The 17,943-nt window shown below is 36.5% G+C and overlaps 1 protein-coding gene and 1 long non-coding RNA gene across 3 annotated transcripts; both read left to right on the top strand.

Moving 5' to 3' along the window:
- The first annotated feature begins 4,506 nt into the window (after positions 1–4,506).
- Positions 4,507–8,435, top strand: LOC120014105 (probable LRR receptor-like serine/threonine-protein kinase At3g47570). The gene is made up of 4 exons (XM_038866026.1): positions 4,507–5,194; positions 5,320–5,610; positions 5,863–7,875; positions 8,002–8,435. The coding sequence occupies exons 1-4, from the start codon at positions 4,507–4,509 to the stop codon at positions 8,433–8,435; spliced, it is 3,426 nt and encodes a 1,141-aa protein (XP_038721954.1).
- On the top strand, positions 8,434–12,150 carry LOC120014741. 2 transcript variants are annotated; one of them, XR_005471621.1, is made up of 3 exons: positions 8,434–8,592; positions 8,860–10,652; positions 12,074–12,150. It is a non-coding gene; the product is annotated as an uncharacterized LOC120014741 (long non-coding RNA). The 2 variants fall into 2 exon arrangements; XR_005471622.1 differs by lacking the exon at positions 12,074–12,150 and having other exon boundaries at positions 8,860–9,887; positions 10,527–10,735.
- The last annotated feature ends 5,793 nt before the right edge of the window (positions 12,151–17,943 follow it).

Here is a 17,943-nt window from a genome sequence, read left to right as displayed (position 1 = left end):
CCAAGGAATTATGTGCTGCGCATTCAGTGGTGGTGGTGACCTAAGTTGGGACATTTACCATGTACTTCCACTTCCCTTCATTTAGGGAAATTTATGATGTAATTCTTACATTATTTTAAAATCAAACTTCCATTTCCCTTCATTTAGTTGGGAAATTTACGATGTAATTCTTATGTTATTTTAAAATCAAAGAACAATTATATAAAATCTGCAACTACAACCGAAAGAGAGAAAAAAAAATCTTTGCTCCTCCTTATGTTCTGCATCTTTGACATACTGATTGCACATATTTACTTACGGTTTTTTTGCTTTTCTGCCATTTTTCTTGTGTCCTTGCTTGTTCTTGTGATGTTTCTGGTTGCTTTAATGGCTTTCCTCCTGCAGTTGTCTTCTTCTTCTCATTTTTGGCTCTATCTTTCACACGTAATATGCTGCCTGTAACATTGACTTGCTGTAATGATGGTTCAGCATATTCTTCTCCTTTGGCCTTCTGTACTGGATCTTGGACATACTGATTGCACAAATTTACCTCTAGCTTTTGGCTTTTCTGCCATTTTTCTTGTTTACTTGCTTGTAGTCGTGATGTTTCTAGTTGCTTCAATAGCTTTTCCTCCTGCAGTTGTCCTTTTCTTCTCATTTTCGGCTCCTATTTCTCTTACACATAAGCAGGTGTAGCTCCCTACAAATGTTTATAACATGCATTATATTTTCCAAAATCTCTTATTCTCTTCCTTTTTCTTTGACTGGCAAGCAAATTTTACTGCACAAATGAAGGAGACGATGGAAGGGGAGGTTTGCTAACCTTGGGATCCTGTCGACTGTTGTTAGCGGCATGTGTTCAGCCAACAGTGGTAAGTCACAGCCACAGCTTCTCTTCAGTATCCCTGATATGTATAACACCAGTACACTTTCTTTCAGGTAGAGCATTCCTTTCTATTTGATTTATTTGGTTGCGCTTTTGTTGGATCAGTGCATGGTGGTTAGTCCAGTAAAGTTTCTGACCAACTTCAGCACATATGAATCTGCTCTCCTTGATTCATAATCTTATGATGTAATGTTCCTTTCTTGATTCACTTGGATATATGGTATCTCTGTTACTGCCCATGATAACCTCAGGCCCAACTAATTAAATTCAAGCCCAAAGTGGATGGCAAAGAAGTAAGAAACCCAACCCATAACTTCAAAGGAAGCAAAGACAGCATCACAGGGAAGTGTATGTAACTGTGTAAGTATTAATCGGTAGCATTTAAGTGCAAAGCTATAATTAATTGGTTTTGTTGACAAGTAGAGTTGCGAGGGTGACGGTTCTTTGTCTGGAGTGATTGACGGTTTAAGGTCTTCATTGTTTAGGATTAAGCCAAATATCAATATACAATGACTATAAAGTTTCCATTGATGGTTTAAGGTCTTCATGGGTTAGGATTAAGTAAAATATATATATATAAACATCAGATGGAAAGGAAAACTCACAAAGTACGATAACCTTTAGTGAGTACCGCCTGGACGTGTCTACCACTGCAAATATTGGAGGCATTATTATGCTTACCTTGGCTTTACCCAACATAATTTGCACCTCAATAGAAATCTTTTAAAGAGAATTTTCTCTCCTTTTAACTTTGCATTTAAAGAAGACAAAGTGCAACCAAAAAAAAAGAAGGGATGGCATGTGAAGATTAAAGAACCATGTTATTGCAGATTATTGATCTATGAATTCTCTGCCATAGCTTGTACTCTCTAGTTCTGCTACGATTTTTTACAATTTTGTTTAGGGCCTAGTGTTTAATCATTAACGTTGATTTAGTTGCCAACTTGAAAGGAAGAGAACTGGAACTCTGAAGAAAAAAAAAAAAAAAGAACCCTGTGTAGATTTATGTTAATTTACATGATTTCAAAATTAAATATCCAAATTGAAATGATTCATCTTTATTCAACACCATAAGTGGACACAGGAATGGCCTGGCAAGTATGTTACTGCCATATGTATGATCTTCCATTTACAGCTGTAGGCGGGTGGTAACTTCATTAGCAACACAGAAAATGTTCACTTCCAGTACCTGACAATAAAATAACCGTGTTTATGATTATTATTGTAGGCCAAGAAACATAAAACTATAGAAAACGCGTCCATAGAGATTTCTTCCATAAGCTTACATAATCTATGTGGTTTGGTGACTAAGAATGTCATGTTGAAAAAAATCTTCTTTCAACTCTATTTTATTGGGACACAAATAACCTCCATCTTTTCTCTCAATCTCTCTTCTCATCCGAGCTCACCACTAAACACATGACATATTTGTCGTCCAGTCACCATTCGTCCGATTCGAACAATCCGATCACCTTTGAAGGAAACCGACACCACCAATGGACTCATTTCGACGAGGAGTATGTAACTCGCCTTTTGTCTAGCTGAAAATGTTGCTGGAATCCGACGACCCATGTAGAACCTGAATGTGTCCATTTGGGACAGTGTAATTAGGCACTGTGTCCAATTTGAGATAGTGCACGACTGTTGGGAATAATCAGCATAAAATCTCATAAGTATATGGAAAACAAATATTTATGTTATTTTGAAATTTGAATTTAGTGTGAAGGTGACAGACAATGTAATAAGACATTGGGTAATTTTATCTACAAAAAAGACATGTAGCCCATCAATTTGGTAACCCATGGGAGCCCACCAAGTTTATTCCATTGATTTAATCAATGAAATAGTTTTATTTCCACTATTTTATCCCATAATTCATTGTCCAAAATTTATTGTTTTAACATAGATTCTATTGTTTTTAAAGCACAATTATAATTCATTGTTTTAGTTATGAATTCATTATTTTTGAAAATTTCATTGAAAAAAAGAATGGAATTAAGAAATTTCATTGGAAAAAACAATGAAATTAAGATTTATCCGATAAAACTCATTGACAATGGATTTTTTTAGAAAGAGCTTTATGCGTCGATTTTGAATATGTAATTTTTTTTAAAAATTTAACATGTATTTTGAGAGTTAAAACGTTTTAAAATACTTGGACTTCCATGGGCCATAGGCTACCTAACATTACTTTTTTTATCTATACACCACTAATCTACTATCTTTTACACCATTTTTTAATTTTGTATAGTTTACATAAATATCATTGTATACAATAACATATTAACCCATAATCAAAAAATTTAAAATAAATAAATTTTACATATTTTATTAGAGATTACTAAGTTTATTCCCAGAATTCTAAAAAAAATGGGGTTAGTTTACTTTGTATGACGAATCACCACCACGCACCTTCGACTTTTGATGCACATACACTTTTAGCCCTTCTGAAGCCTCAAAATTGAAAGAGAACATGGGGGAAAAGCACGTCGCAAAGAAATAACGATTAACGAAGGTGTCATGTCTGCTTCCAATCATCACCAGCATAAACTGCTTGATCCCCAAGCTCTTCTTCAATTCGAAGTAACTGCAAGAAACTTTGAACCATTAGCTTCGTATCTTCCACTGAACTTTAACACAAATAGCCTTGCTCTTGAGTTTGTGATAACTTATGCAGTAAATGTGGTTGGATTCAATTCCTAGAATGACCACCCTTGAATAAAAATCTTTCTATGTCGGAAATCGACGTCGAATCCGGAATGTATTATCGGTAGGGGCAAACGTGAGGATGTGAAGAAACGGTAAGGGCCACCGTCTAATTGTAATGAGAATGGTAAGAGAGGAGAGATTGAATTGTGGGTTAAATGTGTGTGAACTTAACATTAATATTCTTAATATTTTATAAAAATAAGAGTAATTTGGTCTTTTCATTACAATTTTGTGTGTAGACTTATAACTATTTGGTGTAAACTTATCGTGTTGAAAAAGTGGTGTAAAATTTCTCCAAAATACTGTGTCCATTAGTGAGATTACAACCCATGAAACCCTTGGGCCCAATTAATTAAATCGAAGCCCAAAACGGATGGCAAAGAAGTAAGAAAGGCCCAACCCATAACTTGAAAGGAAGCAAAGGCAGAATCGCATGGAAGTGCAAGTATTAGGTGCAACCTATAAGCTCCAAGAGCGATAAGGTTGGTTTTGTTGACAACTAGTGTTGCTTTGTGGGGTAAACTTGATTGTGGGTATTTGTTGTTGTCCACATATTTGTTGCCTAAACCATGGGGCAATTCATAGCTCTTGGTATATGAGAGAGTAGATGCATTTAGCCGCTATTGACCCCGAGTCAGTCAACACTGTACTATAAATTTTCTTTGTCTGGAGTGATTGACGGTTTAAGGTCTTCATTGGTTAGGATTAGGTCAAATATCACTATATTTCATTAATTTGTGTAAACGTGTGATGGATAACACACACAGAGTACGATAACCTTTAGTGAGTATATCACGTGGATGTGTCTATCACTGCAAATATTGAAGCCATTATTGTGCTTACCTTGCCTTGACCTTGCTATTCTTTTATATATATAGTTATCACCTCAGCATGTCTACATGTATTGTGGTTGACATATATAATTTTCATTCATGGAGAGTATTCTTTTCCATGTGGTTGCAGTACTGCTGTTGGTTCAGTTCATGGTGATTAGTACAACTAAGGTTGTGACTAACATCACCACTGATCAATATGCTCTTCTTGATTTCAAAGCTCATATTACCTCTGATATCTTAGCTCAAAATTGGTCTACCTCCACTCCCATATGTCAATGGGTTGGTGTCTCTTGCAGTGCACGCCATGGAAGGGTCACTGCCTTGAATCTTTCAAACATGACACTCCAAGGAACCATCTCTCCACATCTTGGAAATCTCTCATTCCTAATCTCTCTAAACCTCTCGATCAACAATTTCGATGGATCTCTACCAAATGAGCTGGGAAAGCTTCCCCAACTTAAGTGGATTGATGTTTCTCATAATAGCTTCTCTGGCATCATCCCTCATTCCATGTTCAACATGTCAAAGCTGGAAATTATGAATTTAAGCTACAACCTTATTGAAGGGAGCATCCCAATTGAGGAAGGCCAGCTTCCCAGTCTGAAAGTATTATACGCGCATAACAATAGGCTTTCAGGCTCTTTACCAGATGATATGTGTAAATGTTTTCCAAAAGTTGAGAAGTTAGCATTATCAAATAACACGTTTGTTGGAACCATACCAAGGAGTATCGGAAACCTGACTAAGCTCAAGAAGTTATATCTAAGTGTCAACAATTTAAGAGGTGTGTATGACTCCTGACTTGGTCACCTCAAAGCATATTTATTTTTATTTAAAATAAAATAGCATGAGCAATAGCCTCACTCTTCTAAAAAATAAAACTTACATTCATGTTCATAAATATTAAAGGTGACATTCCGCAAGAACTGGGAAATCTTGTTGAATTGGAGATACTTAGCATGGCGAATATGGGACTCGGAGGTTCAATTCCATTTTTCATCTTCAACATGTCTTCTTTAAAAATGATCTATTTGTATGGCAATCGGTTTGTTGGGAGTCTTCCAGTGGATATATGCCACCATCTTCCTCTACTTAAGGAGCTTCATCTAGGTGAAAATAAGCTTATAGGAAGGATACCCAAAAGTATTGGAAATTGTACTCTACTTGAACGGTTATGGCTCGATTATAATTACTTGGGAGGTAACCACGTTCTTTTTTTATCAAGTTCTATAACAATTTTAATACTTCCCTGCACTATCTATACATGTCAATAGAGTAAATATTTTGTATGTGGTAAACTTGATAGGACGATGGCTCTACCTTGTGAAACATTATTAGGTTTACAAGTTTGTTAATTAGAGTCTCCAAGATCTAATCATATATACTTTTTAAAGAATCATGTGTTAAAATTTTGTGTATGAATGGGCAAGGATTGATTCATATTTGTGACAGGTACAATCCCCCTCGAGGTTGGGCACCTACAAAATCTGGAGACACTAGATGTGGGTTCCAACAACCTCACCAGCAATATTCCATCTAGTATTTTCAACATTTCAACACTAAAAATCCTCTCATTGTGGAACAACCAACTCACAGGAAATCTTCCATCAAGCATAGGCGACACTCTTCCAAATCTTGAGGAAATTTATCTGTGGAACAATCAACTTAGCGGACCAATCCCAAGCTCTATCTCGAATGCTTCTAAACTAGTAACGCTATCGTTGCAAAAAAACTCATTCACTGGAAATATATTCCCCAGTCTCGGTAACTTGAGATCCCTCCAGTGGCTTAGCCTTGGGGAAAATGACTTCGCTGGTGAATCATCTTCCCAAGAGCTCACATATCTCTCTTCTCTAACAAATTGCCTGAATTTAAGATTTCTTGATTTATGGGACAATCCATTGAATGGTATTCTTCCGAGTTCTATTGGCAATTTCTCTTCGGCACTTGAAAATGTTTATCTAGAATATTGTGGACTTAAAGGGGGCATTCCCATGGAAATTGGTAACTGGAGCAACGTAATACTTATAAACCTTTCTGCGAATGAACTAACTGGATTAGTTCCAATTGCAATTGGCAGATTACATAATCTCCAAGGGTTGTTTCTTTATGATAATAAATTACAAGGACAGATTCCAACAGAGCTTTGTCAACTACATAGGTCTGACACTTTATCATTGGGTGACAATATGCTAAATGGATCAATACCTGCATGTATTGGCAATCTGTCTAGTCTGAGATATCTCGACTTGAGCTCTAACAGGCTCAGTTCTGCTATTCCAACAACCTTGTGGAGCCTTACCTATATCTTGAAGGTTTACCTAACTTCAAACTCTTTAACTGGTTCCCTTTCTTCAGAAATTGGAAGTTTGAAGGTCATAATCGAAGTTGATTTGTCAGGAAATAAACTATCAGGTAATATCCCCAGTAGCATTGGGGAACTAAAAGATCTCACTTTCCTCTCACTTGCGGATAATGCTTTTGATGGCCAAATTCCAAAATCATTTGATGGCTTGATAAGCTTGGAGAGGTTGGACCTCTCTAACAATGAAGTCTCTGGAGTGATACCAAAGTCGTTGGAGAAACTTTCATACCTCAGATATTTCAATGTCTCTTTCAATAGGTTACAAGGAGAAATTCCAAATGGAGGACCATTTGTTAACTTCTCAGCTCAATTATTTTTGTCCAATGAGGGACTCTGTGGCTCGCCTCGATTGCAAGTCCCGCCATGCAAAACTACCAAGGCAAGACGATCCAATCCAACTTTTGTGCTTCTATTGAAATACGTTTTGCCTGCAATTGCATCTACAATATTGTTGGTGTCTCTTATCATTATTCATACAAGAGCCCGCAAAAGAAAAGCCAACTTGCCGGTACAAGACATTCTGACACCCCTTTCCATGTTGAAAAGAATTTCATATCAAGAGCTTCAACGGGCAACGAATGGATTTAGTGAAGGCAACTTGCTTGGCACTGGAAGTTTTGGTTCTGTATACAGAGGAACACTTTCGGATTCAGATAAAACCCAAATTGCAGTAAAGGTATTCGACTTGCAGTTAGAGGGTGCATTTACAAACTTTGAGGTTGAATGTGAGGTATTGCGTTGCATTCGACATCGGAATCTTGTCAAGATTATCAGCAGTTGCAATAACAACACTGATTTTAAAGCCTTGGTATTGAAGCTCATGCCTAATGGGAGCCTAGAAAGATGGTTGTACTCTCACAACTACTTTTTGGATGTATTCCAAAGGTTGAACATAATGGAAGATGTTGCCATGGCATTGGAATATCTGCATCAGGGCCTTTCAACACCAATCGTCCATTGTGATCTGAAACCTGGTAACATCTTGCTAGATGAGGATATGGTGGCACATGTTAGTGACTTTGGAATCGCCAAACTCTTGGGTGAAGGAGAAGCTATGAGACGAACAATGACACTGGCCACTATTGGATACATGGCTCCAGGTGATGTTCAACAAACTCATCTTTTTAGTTCTATTGATTTTTATCCCTAATTTTTCTGAAACATGTTTCCTTCTATATAGAGTACTACTAGATTCTTTTATAATCGCTTAACAATTTTATTTTCAGAGCATGGATTGGCAGGAATTGTTTCTACAAAATGCGATGTCTATGCTTTTGGTATCCTAGTGTTGGAAACTTTCACAAGAAAGAAGCCTACAGATGCAATGTTTGTGGGGGAAATGAACTTGAAAAGTTGGGTGAAAGAGTCGTTAACATATGCACTAAGTGAAGTTGTTGATGACAATTTGTTGAACAAAGAAGAGAGACATCTTGATGATAAAATGAATTGTATTTCATCAATTATGCAATTGGCTTTGTCTTGCACAGAAGACTCACCAGTAGATCGAATAAACATGAGTGATGCCTTGGTTGCACTCAAAAAGATCAAGAAAAAGCTGTTGAAGGATATCGAATCCGAGTGTAAAACAAGATGTGAGTTTCCTTTTCTTCTTTTCTTAGATGTCAAACTTTCAGTTACAATCACAAGGCATGATCACTAGAATAACATGTTTTCCCTTAACTGCCGTGGAATGGTTGCATCTTTCTTTTTCTTTTAAAGAGAAAATAAATGTATTCTAACCTTTGATTCTTCGCTTGACAGTGCTTGCGAAGGTGTAAGAGAAGGTGGAGTATGGATCCAAGATTCTGCAAAGCTTGGTGAGTTCACCGTAGCCAATTTAATTAGTTTGGCAGTTTCTTTATGTTTGATTAAATGCCTCAATGAACTCCATCAGCTCAGCTCTGAAATTAGTTATGTTTTGAGTATAATATATACGGTGTGTGAACTATGGCATCAGCCTTCTTCCGTCGACAAGAATGAATAATATTGTTTTCCTCTTTAACTGTCATGGAATGGCTGCATCTTTACTTTTTTTTTTGTAGGAAAAAATGATATTCTAACCATGATTCTACTGTTGCATGCAGCTAGAATGAGGACTGAGGAGGCAATCATATTAGTGTCTTTGCAGTTCCTAGTGAAGAAGGAGAAGAAGAGTACATATCCAAGATTGTCCAAGGCCTGTGTATAAAGTTTTAAGCTATTAATAAAAGTCTTGAGAACCATGACCCTGTGAATAATGGTTTCTCGAGTAAAAAAACCGTTATGCAACTTCTGATACAAATAATTACACATGGAATGGCAATGCCTATGTAGAGTTCATAAACACACAATCCCCCTTTGATACACACATGACTCCCCTAGTATTTCGTTGGATCACAGGGTGTAGACCAAATTTGTAGTCTTTCTTTTCAATCACACATGTTCCTTTCTTCATTCACCGTGATACATACTAGCCCTGTTCAGTCCATGATGAGGTATTGAGGTTAGAAACCCATATCTGGGAAGGAAGCATAGCAGCGCAACATATGACGTATAATTTGGTTGTGGCTATTTATTGTTCTTCACATGTTTGATTAAATGCCTCTAAAAGGAGAGAACCACCTCATTGACAAAGGAATGATGAAAACCATCTACAGCAGAGAGAGGGGGAAACAAGGTTTTTAGCAAACCTATTTAAGAAATTTGGATACCAAAAAAATCATTGCCAGGAGTGATTACGAAGAAAGATGGCAAGGCGGCCATGGCTGTCCCCGAGGAGCCCATGATTATCGGGACTCCTGAATTGGACCTCATTAGTCATTACGGTGGGCCGGTTTATGCGGAGAAGATACCTAACTGCGAGCTAACTGTGGAGGACGGCAGAAGGTTCGCTAAGGAGTATACTCGAGTGCTTAACTAGGCAGGCGGCAGAGACCGAATTTCTGAATTTGAAGGAGGCCATTGAAACGCCGCCCGAGAAGTTGAATGCAACTGCTTTGGTTCCAGATCTGTCGCCGTTCCCCGCCAATAGGTTTATGGCAACGTTCTTTACACCGCCGATTGAAGGGTATATTGAGAAATTGATGGAAGCGGGCAGGAGAGCGTTGGGAAGGAGAATCTCAGATGATTGAGGGTTAGTAGTCATTGAGCTTTTCCTCTTGTTCGTTACTCTTCTTTACTTCCATAAAGACTGCTGTTAAGTTAATTTTTTAGATAAAGGTTGTTGAATTGAACATCATTTGATAGATTATTGTTTTTGAATTTTAGTCTATTGAAATAAGAGAGGCCATTCCAGAATCTGGAGAGGCTTTCTGTATGATTTGTTTGTCTATTTTCCTGCTACTAGAATGAAATAAACCCCAAGGCAGGAGGCAGCTCCTCTAGTTTGCCTTCTCGTTGGAGGAATATTATAAATCTTCTATATTGTGCACTCTGAAGTAGGTTTGCCTTAGACATTTTGCTTGTAATATTGCTTTTCCTTCTCGCAACTGATGGCATTGAAACTTTTCTGAGGGTTAGATCTAGATGTACATACCATTGCAGTAAATTATCAATCTCATAAATCTGGCTTAATGCTTGACACACTTATGCTTGGAGCCCTGTACGATACTAACGGCTGAATCTTTCCTTTTGTTTGTCTTCCTGTGATCTACGATTCAATGCCATCAAGTTCCATTGTTTTGGTCAGATACAGATTCATACTGATGGGTATATCACTTATGGTCATCAATTCTTGCTAAAATAATACAAGACAATGATTTTCTTTTGACAGAGTAGTAAATTCCTGGGGCATGCTTTTCTATAGTATCTGGAGGCATGCCAAGACTAGTTCAAATGTCCAAGAATTATGTGCTGCACATTCAGTGGTGGTGGTGGCCTTAGTTGGGAAATTTACCATGTACTTCCACTTCCCTTCATTTAGTTGGGAAATATATGATGTAATTCTTATATTATTTTAAAATCAAACTTCCATTTCCCTTCACTTAGGGCATCTCCAACAAGAATATGTAAAATGGGGATGCATAATTGTACTTTGCATACTCTAAAAGCCATTTACATACCCTTTTACATATTTTAACAAATACTCACTCCAACAACAAAGTATAAAATGAGTTCCTATATAATTTATCTATATATTTTAATGCGTGGCATATGACTATATTAATCTGGCCCATTACTATAACCCTTGGCCCATAACATTTGTAGTTTAATAATTTGATTAATCTCAGCATACCCTAGCAATTCCACTTCAGAGTTCAGACAGCAGCCGCCAGAGTGAAGATGGGTTTGAGTCTTTGGCGTGTCTCTCTGCCGTTGTCAAATATTGACACCGAAGCTGATGATGAAGATGCTAACTGATATGAAGGAGATGGGTTTGTTTAGACAAAAAATTATTGGGTTCGTGAAGATCTTTGTTGTATATATAATCTGTGATTTTCAGAAAATGGTGGAGACGAAGATCTGGATTTGTGACGGTCTCCAACAACCGACTCCCTCCATAACCTCAACGGTTATGAACTCCCGCTGTTTTTTGCGACTCCATCCTCTCTCCTCTCCGAGTTCGTAATTTTGGGAACCAAAACTGAGTTCGTAAATTTCCGACCCCACTTGCGAACTCTGTTGGCTTGCCAAAATCTCTGAAATAGATATGCATATCAACGGTTATAGAAATGCATACCCATTTACGACCTCTGTTGGAGTTGCCCTTAGTTGGGAAATTTACGATGTAATTCTTATGTTATTTTAAAATCAAAGACCAATTATATAAAATCTGCAACTACAACCGAAAGAGAGACAAAAATCTTGACTTTTCTCCTTATGTTCTGCATCTTTGACATACTGATTGCACATATTTACTTATAGTTTTTTGCTTTTCTGCCATTTTTCTTGTGTCCTTGCTTGTTCTTGTGATGTTTCTGGTTGCTTCAATGGCTTTTCCTCCTGCAGTTGTCTTCTTCTTCTTCTTCTCATTTTTGGCTCTATCTTTCACAAGTAATATGCTGCCTGTAACATTGACTTGCTGTAATGATGGTTCAGCATATTCTTCTCCCTTGGCCTTCTGTACTGGATCTTGGACATACTGATTGCACAAATTTACCTCTAGCTTTTGGCTTTTCTCCCATTTTTCTTGTTTACTTGCTTGTAGTCGTCATGTTTCTGGTTGCTTCAATAGCTTTTCCTCCTGCAGTTGTCTTTTTCTTCTCATTTTCGGCTCTTATTTGTCTTACACATAAGCAGGTGTAGCTCCCTACAAATGTTTATAACATGCATTATATTTTCCAAAATCTCTTATTCTCTTCCTTTTCTTTGACTGGCAAGCAAATTTTACTGCACAAATGAAGGACACGATGAAAGGGGAGATTTGCTAAGCTTGGGATCCTGTCGACTGTCGTTAGTGATGGATCGTACTTAACACAAGGGGATGAATTGTGTCCCCAAATTCCGATAGGAATATCTTTTTATAATTTAAAAGGAAATCAATGTCAATTAACAATTAGCACACAAATTTGAACTCTAATAATTATCCTAATCAATATTCATTTCAATGCAAGATGTGATACAATATGGTGAATGATCAATTATCAAATAATCAAGGAATTGCAAAAACAGATTTTTTCAAACAACACACTGCGCACAGATTTTACAACTCAAATTTCACCTAGCAAATCAAGTCAGAATTCAATGAAATTTGGTATGCAGTATCACAACACCCTAATGAATACTATATCAAAAATTCAGATTAAAATTCAAAGTTTAGCTATGTGAACAGTGCACGGACAGACTAGTGGTTCAGAAAATTCTGCAATCAAAACACTTAATCAATCAACAAGCAAGCAATGCAATCAAGAAAGTCCACACAGCAATTTATAGTAGGACTCTTCTCCTACATCTACTACCTAGGTTCACCAACCTAGGATTTTCCAACCTCCACTAAGGATGTGGTTTTCTCAAGAGCTCTACAAAATTCACAAGGGTTTTTAGGTCACCCTTAAAACTGAAGATTTCAAGACAATCTTCAAACTTTACAACCAAGGGTTTCAAGCACTCCCTTAAACTCAACCTCAACAAGGTTTTTGCCCAACGAAGGGACTTTTACAAGTGTTCGGTATAAATGGTTCACTCAAGGTTTCCACTAAGCAAATGGGGTTGAGGAACACTCAAGAATCACAATATCACCTCACGGGTTGGATAGAAAATAAAGAATAATGAGGATTTTCGAATCTGAAAATAAGAAGCCAAATGAGAAGCACTCCCTCTTTGCAAAAGCAAAACAGTGAGGAAGCCTTTAGAGTGGCTTGGGTAGAAGCTTGGATTCAATGGCACAAACTAGCTTGGAAGCTTTGAGAACAAGAATTTCTTCAATGTAATTTTGGCTTCTCCAAGTTGGAATGAGGAAGAACCCCTCTTTATAATTTACCAAGCTCTTGTGATTTCCACCATTGGATCTTTTTCCATCTTCAAATCTCGACCTTCAATTACATGTGCAAATCTTGGCCATTTAATGAATAGATCATTAAATCTTGACCTTACAATATGTAGCCGTTGCACTTGCATTATTTTCCAAGTCTAGCTTTCCAAGATTTGAGTTGTCATGTGCACTTGCCGCCATCTTTGACAATTTGATCAAACTTGCACCAAATCTTGACCTTGGTATCTCCAACAATTTTGTCAACTTTGACCATTTGATCAAACTTACACCAAATCTTGGCCTTGGGATATGCAATGATTTCCTACAAAATGTGTAGCAACATGCAACCATCTTTGACTCCAAAAATCAAGTAAGATCTTCTTTTAAGTCAAAAATTGCAAGCAAGAATATGGTCTTATGCACAACCATTGGATTCACCTTTTAAATGGTCATCTTAACCCTTCAAGTCTTGTTGTAATCTGATCCATTCATAATTCAAAACAATTCAATCTCAGCCATAGATTAGTGTACCATTGGAGCTTGTAGTCTTCAAGAATATCTTCATAATCTAAGTCTTGTCTAGTTGCAAAATATACTTTCTCATCTCTTACAAATTTCAACCATTGCATTTGTCCTTTAGCTTCATCAATTGTCTTCTCACAAAAATATGATCATTGACCTCAATAAAGGAAGCATGTGCAAGATCTTGTTTGATGAAGATAAGAGATCCTTCACGTGACCAAACATGTCCCTCCAATCTTGACTTTAAACTCTGAATTTGGCAGCACCAATATATCCATATTATACAGCCCTAAGGTTAATTCCAATCATCAATCAAAATGTCTTAGTGGAAGGTTGATGAATATAGGTTTTTCTTGGTTTTCTAGAGATCCAAGCTCATACTTGAAAACCGGACTTCAATTCACTTGAGCAAACTGAATTCTGAGTGATATAACATCCTCATGATGATTAACCTACAAAGAAATATGAGGTAGAACTCCCCAATTGCATGTAAGCTCAAAGAGCTTCATATAGAGCGCATAGGTTAATTACATTAGAAAAACAACCCAGAAAATTCATATTACTGCATGATAAATCATTTTATATATATTAGAATGTCCATATAAAATTTCATAACAATCGGAAATCGTTTGGTCACTCAACCAAGCAATTAGATCACTAATAGTGAAACCGATAAATTCTAAGTGTAAATTCAAAGTCATTTTGCAAACTCAGTGTAAATGACCTTTTCTCTTGAACTTTACTAAATAAAATATGTTCATAGTGATGAAACTAAGATGCACACGAAATTTCATTTAAATCGGAGTTCATTTGGTTCACCACGTTCACAAAGAACACATATGCACAAAATTAGGTAAAACCTAGTTTTGGCGGAATTTAAGCATATGACCAAATATATATGTGATGCACTTAATTTATCATGATTATAGTCCTAGAACATATATTAGACCTTCATGTGCATGTGGTTCAAGTTTCAAGTCATTTGGACCTAAGTAAGATAAATTATGATCATTAGAAGATTAATGCCCTAACTTAGTCCATGTATGTTTGTTTCCAAAACTTAATTTCCAGCACTATCTCAAAAATATATAGATACCAAATTCACATAGAGATATACATAAGCCTTCATTTGTATATGCACAATTAAGATATTAAACAATTAACCAAGTAACCATTTAAGAATGTTTTCTAGCATTTTGAGATATGTTCAAGTCAAGCATACTCACACACATTTTAGTATACAATCATACACAATCATCAAAAACACAATGTTGACCTAGACACTAAGTCTTGGTCCAACACTTCCTTCATATTCCATTCGTATAAATATTCAAAAGTAAGAATCAGCATAAACCAATATCTTCCTCAAGAAATCTTCAAGGATGGATACTCCTAACTCTCCACCTGCAAAAAGGTCTAGAACTGATGAAGGTTCTACTTCTAAAGAAGAAGAAGGTGGAGATGATCCCAGATTCAACCTCTCCCCTATAAGGGAAGACGTATACGAGGACGATCCCCAGAAAACCATCGAATCTCTACAAGAAGCTTTGATGGAAACCAAAAGGAGACTTAAAAAAGCAACCGACAAAGTTCAAGACTACAAAAGGCAACTTATGGTTTCAAGGTATGCCATACAAGGTGTTCGATATATGTCATGGGGCAGACAAGCAAGTACTCATGACCCAGATAAATTGCACGAAACAATCACTGAGATCACAGTACAACTTGGATCTGTTGCAGATGGAATAGACAGTGTTCTTTATACCCTAGAATAAAATTCCTGTCCAACAATGGTCAAAGATGACAAAATTGTTGGAGATACCAAGGTCAAGATTTGGTGCAAGTTTGATCAAATTTACACCAAATCTTGGCCTTGGTATCTCCAATGATTTCCTACAAAATGTGTAGCAACTTGCAACCATCTTTGACTCCAAAAATCAAGTAAGATATTCTTTTAAGTCAAAAATTGCAAGCAAGAATATGGTCTTATGCACAACCATTGGATTCACCTTTTAAATGGTCATCTTAACCCTTCAAGTCTTGTTGTAATCTGATCCATTCATTATTCTAAATTGATATACTTTCATGCGATATTTAGTATTCGAGCTTTTATTGACGAAACATATTTATCTTGTATCAAGCATGGTGCATCCTTAAACTAGTACTTGAACTGACATATGAAATGGTTTATAGACCAAAGTTTAAGGGGGAGTGCATTTGCCATGTTTTGGTGAGAAGTATGTATGCTACTATGCTTGAAGTGAGGGGGAGCTAATATGAACATTACTTTGTACTCGATATATAGCTCACTTCATTTGCATGATTGGAAACAATTAAGAATTTGAGTATAAAATGAGAATTTCAATTAAACCTTAAGATCTTTTTGATAATTACAAAAAGGGGGAGAAAGAATATAGTTTTTGGATAAAGATTATAGTTCTTGGAAAAAATGGTACATCTTTAGAAAACTACATTGCACATTTTGGAATCATCAAAAAGGGGGAGATTGTTGGACAGGAATTTTATTCTAGGGTATAAAGAACACTGTCTATTCCATCTGCAACAGATCCAAGTTGTACTGTGATCTCAGTGATTGCTTCGTGCAATTTATCTGGGTCATGAGTACTTGCTTGTCTGCCCCATGACATATATCGAACACCTTGTATGGCATACCTTGAAACCATAAGTTACCTTTTGTAGTCTTGAACTTTGTCGGTTGCTTTTTTAAGTCTCCTTTTGGTTTCCATCAAAGCTTCTTGTAGAGATTCGATGGTTTTCTGGGGATCGTCCTCGTATACGTCTTCCCTTATAGGGGAGAGGTTGAATCTGGGATCATCTCCACCTTCTTCTTCTTTAGAAGTAGAACCTTCATCAGTTCTAGACCTTTTTGCAGGTGGAGAGTTAGGAGTATCCATCCTTGAAGATTTCTTGAGGAAGATATTGGTTTATGCTGATTCTTACTTTTGAATATTTATACGAATGGAATATGAAGGAAGTGTTGGACCAAGACTTAGTGTCTAGGTCAACATTGTGTTTTTGATGATTGTGTATGATTGTATACTAAAATGTGTGTGAGCATGCTTGACTTGAACATATCCTAAAATGCTAGAAAACATGCTTAAATGGTTACTTGGTTAATCTCTTTCATATCTCTCTTAGTAGGTGTGGACTTGACCATATTTCCGGATGTACAAATGCAAAGCAAGTTTGGGAAATGATGGAAAGAAAGTATGAAAGGTCAAATGGCGATGTGTGCCTAGTGACCAAAGTGGAGGAGACCTCTAGTGATAAAGAGGAAGAAATCAAGGCCAACCTTTGCTTGGTGGCAAAGGAAGAAGAGTTATCATCCATTCCGGATGATATGGTAAATGATTCTACACTACCCACTTATGATGAATTGAGTAATGTGTATGATGAATTATGTGATGCTCATGGTGACTTAATTTCTAAATACAAGCATGCTACAAAAGAAATATCTAGGCTTGTGAAAATTGAGAAATCACATGTGGATGAGATTAATGACTTGAATGATAAGTATGTTGATCTAAATGCAAAAGGTACTGTGATCTAAAGAACACTGTCTATTCCATCTGCAACAGATCCAAGTTGTACTGTGATCTCAGTGATTGCTTCGTGCAATTTATCTGGGTCATGAGTACTTGGATCTGTTGCAGAAGGAATAGACAGTGTTCTTTATACCCTAGAATAAAATTCCTGTCCAACAGTTAGCTGCGTGTGTTCAGCCAACAGTGGTAAGTCACAGCCTCAGCTTCTCTTCATTATCCCTGATATGCATAACACCAGTACACTTTCTTTCTTTCAGGTAGAGCATTCCTTTCTATCTGATTTATTTGGTTGGGCTTTTGTTGGATCAGTGCATGGTGGTTGGTTCAGTAAAGTTTCTGACCAACTTCAACACAGATGAATCTGCTCTCCTTGATTTATGATCTTATTATGTAATGTTCCTTCTTCATTCAATTGGATATATGGTAGGGAACCAATATTTACACACGAGGTTGATCTCAATGCGCACATGTTTTCTTTAAATATTTTAATTTATTAAATTATTCTTAAATGAAATTACTATAAAACCTTTTTACCTTTTGCATACATAATTTTTACTCAATATAATCAAATAAAATTTAACTTTCTAACTCAAATATTTTAATTAAATTTTTATGCAAAACATCATTCCCTTTTCACCTCCGATCTCCTCTTAATTTTCCATCTATTCTCAATATTGGATATTCATGGATTA

Source organism: Tripterygium wilfordii, chromosome 14, assembly GCF_013401445.1.
Source record: "Tripterygium wilfordii isolate XIE 37 chromosome 14, ASM1340144v1, whole genome shotgun sequence".
Lineage (NCBI taxonomy): Eukaryota > Viridiplantae > Streptophyta > Magnoliopsida > Celastrales > Celastraceae > Tripterygium > Tripterygium wilfordii.
This window is presented reverse-complemented; position numbering and strand designations above follow the sequence as displayed.

Bases quoted from the DNA above. Each gene is read 5' to 3' on its own strand.
- LOC120014105 (XM_038866026.1), top strand. From the start codon at position 4,507: ATGGAGAGTATTCTTTTCCATGTGGTTGCAGTACTGCTGTTGGTTCAG. The intron at 5,611-5,862 runs GTAACCACGTTC...TATTTGTGACAG, and splicing joins CGATTATAATTACTTGGGAG to GTACAATCCCCCTCGAGGTT. The intron at 7,876-8,001 runs GTGATGTTCAAC...TTTTATTTTCAG, and splicing joins TATTGGATACATGGCTCCAG to AGCATGGATTGGCAGGAATT.